Source organism: Microtus ochrogaster, chromosome 1 (genome assembly GCF_000317375.1).
Source record: "Microtus ochrogaster isolate Prairie Vole_2 chromosome 1, MicOch1.0, whole genome shotgun sequence".
Classification (NCBI taxonomy): domain Eukaryota; kingdom Metazoa; phylum Chordata; class Mammalia; order Rodentia; family Cricetidae; genus Microtus; species Microtus ochrogaster.
The window spans coordinates 46,609,662-46,616,268 of NC_022009.1; the positions used below are offsets into that span (position 1 = coordinate 46,609,662).

At 40.7% G+C, this 6,607-nt stretch overlaps 1 protein-coding gene across 1 annotated transcript in view; it reads left to right on the forward strand.

Annotated features, from left to right (window-relative positions):
* Rcor1 (REST corepressor 1) overlaps positions 1–6,607 on the forward strand; it is an 85,393-nt gene that overhangs the window by 54,766 nt on the left and 24,020 nt on the right. The window contains exon 4 of the mRNA XM_026781278.1: positions 4,664–4,716. Within this exon, the coding sequence (XP_026637079.1) occupies positions 4,664–4,716 (53 nt within the window). The remainder of the gene's footprint in view (positions 1–4,663; positions 4,717–6,607) is intronic.

Consider the following 6,607-nt stretch of genomic DNA (forward strand, 5'->3'; position numbering starts at 1 on the left):
AAATAAATAAACTATAAAGCAATTTGGGTTCAACTAGCCAGATTGGACTATGAACAAAGATTGAAGTATTGTCAATAATTTAATTTATTTACTTTTCTGTGAACCACAGAAAATATCCTTTGATAGTAAATACCGCTTAATATTTAAGATATTGGGTTTTAAGATATGAAAATTAATCTCAATTGGTTTTGGGGGAAATTACATACATACAAGTTTTTTATTATTATTAAAAATAATCGATGACCTAGTGTTGATAGCAGCAAGGACATATGCCTTTAATCCCAGCTCTTGGGAGGCAGAAGCAGGTGGATCTCTGTGAGTTCAAGGCCAGCCTGAGCTGTAGAGTGAGTTCTGGGACAGCCAGGCTACACAAAGAAACCCTGTCTTGAAAAATACACCCCTCAAAAAAACATTGATCCTTCATCCTACCATATGGACATCTTTTGTTTGGGGAGATGCTTTGGCTCACAAATGCTAACCACCTCCCACCCTCACTGTGTGACTGCTAACCACTATTAGTTTGCTTTCTAATCTCTACTCTGTGATGCTGTGCACTATGGTATCGCTCCATAATTTTTAAACAATCATTTTCCTGCCATTAAAAATGAAAGTAGGCCGGGCGGTGGTGGCGCACGCCTGTAATCCCAGCACTCGGGAGGCAGAGGCAGGCGGATCTCTGTGAGTTCGAGGCCAGCCTGGTCTACAAAGGGAGTTCCTGAAAAAGCACCAAAGCTACACAGAGAAACCCTGTCTCGAAAAAGAAAATAAATAAATAAATAAATAAATAAATAAATAAATAAATAAATAAATAAAATGAAAGTAGGTGCTTGGTAGTGGTAGCACACACCCACGCCTTTAATGTCAGCACTCAGAAGATAGAGGCAGGCACATCTCTGAGCTCGAGGCCAGAATTACAGAGCAAGTTCCAAGACAGCCAGGCCTACACAGAGAAACCCTGTCTTGGTGTAGGGATGGGGAATGAACAATGCTAGGTGTAGTCGTTCAGGCAAGTAATCCCAGAAACCTGGAAGCTGACATGTGGGAATCAAGATTTTGAGGTCAACTGGGCTACACAATGAGACTTTATCTCAATGGAAAACAAAAAAAACAAAACAAAACAAAACAAAAAAAATGGAAGGTGGGCATAATGGCTCATGCCTGTAATCCCAGCAAACCAGAAGGCAGAGGGAAGAAGATTAATGTGAATTTATGGCCAGCCTGGTCTATGGGTAAATTCCAGGCCAACCTGGATGATAAAGTGAAATTCTGCCTCAAACAACAATAAATAAATCTCACACAGACAATACTCTACCACCAACAAAAAATAAAGATGTAAATTTTGAGCTGTTATAATCGTTCATCTTGTAGCCTAATTTACTTAGCCAGTTTTTTTTTTTTTTTAATCAAACACTTAGTTTCTTTTTCTTTCTTTTTTTCTGGTTTCCTTACTCTAAATAACACTTGTAAAGTTGAAAGCATGGTGTCTTACCCCTGCGGGAAAGGACTTCCTTCATTCTGAAGAGTAGGCTGCCTAGAGAAGTATATTCATAGTTCCTTCTTTGTACTTGAGACACTTATAGTGAACTGAGTTATTTCTCTCTTCAGCTGTAAGGAGAATTCCAGAAGGCCTCAGATCACATCTGCAGGAGCAGCACTAGCCACAAAGTAGACCTGAAAGATCCAGTGTACAGTAGACTAGTTTATTCTCCATTGTCTTGCTGCAGTCTGCTCTGTAAGCTCTTAAAGACCCTTTTCTCTAGCACTGTCCACTTAGAGGGCCTGTACTGCACAAAGAAAAAAATCCCTTCAAGATATTCTTAACCCTGTCCCCGGGAGAATCAGTCAGAGAGGAAGTGACTTGGGAGCAGCATATGTGGCAGAACTTCCTGTGTGATACAGCTTGTTTCCCTCACTGTCCCGCCATGGCTTAAAGACTGATAAGCCACTCAAGGTACTGGGATTTAGAGGCCAAAAACAACCTTTTGATTGACACTGTCCTCCATAGATGGCCTTGAAATGAGTCTTTTTTTTTTTTTTTAAGGCAGTCTCTATCCATGAAAAGGAAGTTTGGGGCATTAATATACATTAGATACTGAAGGTGTTAACTCAGTGGTAGAGAATCAGTCTAATATAGGAAAGATCTGGATTCAGTCCTGAGCACTGAGGAAAGTAGCTTAAAAAGTATGTTTCTTAACGTAGAAATACAACTCAATGGGAAAACACTTGCCTAGCATGCATGAAACTGCAGGTTTGATTTCTAGCACTGCAAAAAGGAAATGTTTATGACAATTCATTTAATAGTTGTTACTTTTGATTATTTTAAATGTTCTCCTAACCCTCTATGAAGGACTGAAGAAAAGTCTCATTCTTGTCCTGTAGTTGAGCAAAGGAGTTTGCTCAACTATCAGGCCCTTAGCTGAAGCCAAGGCCTTTGACTTGGATGGGGTCCAGGACTCTCTTATAATCAGCTATGAGAAGTAGATACATGATCAGCCTATCTTCCTCTCTGCCTTTCCCTACTCCTCCTTTCCTTTCTGTTATGATTTTACAGATCTTGATTCTTTCCTTTGGATTATAGTGTAATAGCCAAGTACGAATTGAACAATAAGATTGCCTTGAGTATTCTACTTCTTGCTGAAGGACAAGTAAAGTAAGTTGACTTGATATGGAAGAGTTAGAAGAGTGTTGTAGTTTAACATTAGATTTTTGTTTGTTAGTTTGCTTGTTTTTGTTTTTGAGATAGTGTCTCACCATGTAGCTTTGTTTGGTCTGGAACTCACTGTGTGGACCAGGCTGGCCTCAGATTCAGAGATTCACTTGCCTCCTTAGAAGTTAAAGGTGTGCACCACACTCAGCCCTAGTCTGCTTACTCTTACACTGATAAATGGAAATTTGAGTTCTAGAAAAGAGGACAGAATTATTCTAGCTACGCAATAAGTTGGTATAGGACACAGCGGTATGGTTTAGATCAGAATAGAACATGACATGCATGGTCTTGTATGGAGCAGTCATCTGTCTGTTTCTGCCATTGTATTGACTGGGTAGCCAGGGAGGGGTATTCTATGCAGTGGGATTTTCCTTTATAAGACCAGACTAAGAAATAGCATGGTTCATCTCACTTGTGTTGTGTCCGTGTCTTCTCCCCCCACCCTTTACCCTTAAAGATATTCAAGTGTTAGCTTCAAGTTAAACTTCAAGCTTGAAGTTAAAGCTTCAAGTGTTAGCTGTAATATTGTCTGTGTCCACCAGGTGGCAGAACTGCTGTACTTAAATGTTCCTTTTGCTTCTGTGTGAGTCTTAAGGATAACTTCTTTAATAATAATAATAATAATAATAATAATAATAATAATAATAATAATAAGAGATGCCATGGTATTTATCATACTCTGTTGTGCTGGGAATTGAACCCAGAACCTTATGCACGCTAGACATAGCGCTTTTTTGAGCAACATCTCCAATCTTATTACATTTTAAAAAAATGTTTGGCGTGTTCAGTTTGTGCTGTGAGAGAAATTGCTGTCATGCTTCCTTTGCAGTATCTAATGCCAGTGCAAATCTTGACTGTATTTTTAAAGCTCCATTAAGGCCATAAGCTTTGTCCTCAACCTGCCTCATGGTGTCAGCCTATTACTATGTAGAATATTCAGGATTGGATTTTCTGAATCTCTGCAGTGTCTGGGGAAGGGAAGGGTGAATTAAGGTTACCATAGCAGTTTTCATCTGTATCTTTTGTCCTTTGCAAATACATTTCAAGTTCTTACTACTCGATACTAAAGACATGTTTTATTAGGTTAAAAGCATTAATTAAAAAACAAAGCTTAACACCAGCCATTTTCTATTACTTGCCCTCAGCTTCTATCAAATTCTTCTGATCATGGCTGTATTTTCTTACTCAGTTCAGGCTACAACAAAATAAGTGAGTATCCCAACCCCTAAAAAGCCATTGACTAATATACTCTGTTTTACAATCACGATGGTACATATCTGTGACTACTACAAATAATATCAGATGGCTTTCCATGTTTGTTTTGATAGTCATTATGAAGCAAACAATTGCACTGTGCTGTAATGGCTTTACTTTCAAGCATAGTGAGTTCGCCCACTAGCTGATTTTAATGCTTCTGACCTGAAGGCTGGTGTCAGTCTAACAATCAAAGGCGGCCTCCTCTCGAGTGAGCAGGATGCACTGGGGAAGGCTGCAGTAGTAAGTGTGCCCACAGCAGGGAATTGTGCTTCTGTGACCTTTGTAAATGGTCCTGATCTGGTTCCCTGGTTCCTCTGCACAGGACTCACTCACTCCCACACTGAAATGAGCTCTCTGTAAGCTTTGGACAGAATCAGAGATTATTGTGACTGAGACACAGTATTGAAGAGGACCTGGTGACACATGCCTTTAATCCCAGCATTCGGGAGTCAGAGGCAGGTGTCTATTGTGAGTTCTAGGACAGCCAGACTACACAGAGAAAACCCGTCTCGAAAAACAAAAACAAACAAAAAATCATTTCGACAGCCGGAAGTGTTACACAGAGAAGGTATTGGAAAGGTGTTCTGAGCCCTCATCTTTTAGAGTATGGGGAAACCTGTGCTTTTATTTCCACTGTCAGCTCTGGTGAGTGTAAACTTGATGTCCTCAGGCTGCTCACTATTGTCCTCTGTTTTCCAGTGGACGAGTACATCGCTATCGCCAAAGAGAAGCACGGGTACAACATGGAGCAGGTAACAGCATGTGTGTTGCCACTGACCCCTTCAGTGTTTTCTTCTGTGTGCTGAGTGGGCATATGGTAGTAGATACCAGCTAGTTCGGTTTTCTCATTGGAATGTGTGATTGGTTTCTCATCCTGGTTGTATAATGTCTATGATATGTGATTGTATAATGACTTATGGTACTATGCTCAGACTTGTTGTTTACACTATCCAACAGAAACTGACTGGGTAATTTGAGGTATTCAGCTAGGGTTCAGTTGAGCTGAACTTCTAACTTTGCAGGCACTTTGTATGGTGGGGTAAGTGATAGTGATAATGAAAATGGTTTGTCTTCTATGATTTCAGACATAGTGATTTTGTCTTGGGCTATTTGCTGTTCCCTCTCTATAATAGAGTTGGAAACATCTCTAGCCCATCTCCTGAGAAGAGCCATAAGACATTGTAAGGTGAACATACATGAGTTTAATAAGGGAGGGGGGGAAACCACACACAGACTGGCTTCTAGAGCCAGTTTCTCAGTGAGCTCAAACATCATATAACAAATTAGCAACTTGTTGTATATTTCAGCAGAGTGGGAAGCACCTGTTAACAACTGTTGGTAAAGATGTAGAGCTTCAAATTGTTCCCACCCATAGAAAGGTATAGCTGTTCACACCTCTCCTGTAGCTCTACTTTAAGCACCTGCACATGTATTCTGGCAGCAGCTTGCGTGTAGTTTGTAGGAACTGGGGTACACAAAAACATACCCTGTCGCCCATGTGAAAATCTATGATGAACACTTGATCTTTGAGATATGACTTATTACTGTTGTGATTACAAAAGCCAGGCAAAGGAGCCAGTGGCCATTGTGTTCAGCCTTGCTGCTGTTGAGCTCTTCTCCCAGCTGAAGTGACCGAGGAAGTAAAGGGGCCAGTGCCCTCAACTTCTTGCTCTCTGCACTTTCCATTTCCGAGAGGTCTACATTAAAGATGAAGACAATCAAATGGAGCAACATGTGAGGAGAAAATTAGAGAGAAGCTGTCCGTGTCCAGGGAAAGAAATAATGCTCAGAAAAGATCTAAGAAATCATACCTTGGCTGGGTGGTGGTGGTGGGTGGCGCAGGCCTTTAATCCCAGCAAAGGCAGGTGGATCTCTGTGAGTTCAAGGCCAGCCTAGTCTACAAGAGCTAGTTCCAGGAGAGGCTCCAAAGCTACAGAAAAACCCTGTCTCGAAAACAAACAAACAAAAATATCACACCTTGGGCTGGTTCTTGGCACACAGACAGATAGCAACTATAAAAAAAATGTAACAAAATCACCACAGGGGAAGCAAGCATCTGTTCGCCATTCCTAATGCATGATTAAGTCCAGATGTCCAGTTTCTGAAAGGAATCACAACACATACATCAAAGCAGGAAAGTATGGGACTGGATAAAAAACCTTTTGTGAGTTTTTCTTAGGAGGCATGAACTTTTCTTTTTACCCCAGTTAAAACACCAATGACAGAGCCAAGCACAGTTCCCACCAAGCTTGTGTAGTGAGCCAGTGAGCTTGCTGGGGTTACTTTCAGGACTGTGAATTTGCTAATTTTATGAATTTATCTTGACAAAAACCAAAAAACTGAGGAAGGAAAATTTTATTTTAGCTCAAAATTTCAGGTAACAGTCCATCATGTAGAGAAGTCAAGGTGGAACTTTAGACAGCTAGTCACGTCATATCCACAGTAAGGATCAGACAGAAATGAGCTTGCAAGCTTGCTTACTTGCTTGTTTATGCTCAGCTGGATTTCTCCACTTAGAAGCCCTGCTTAGGGAATGTCATTGCCCACAGTGTGCTTGGGTTTCCCACATCAGGTAGCTAAGGCAATCCCCCACATAGGCAAGCCACAGACCAATCCAGTGTAGAAAAATTTCTCCCTGAGATA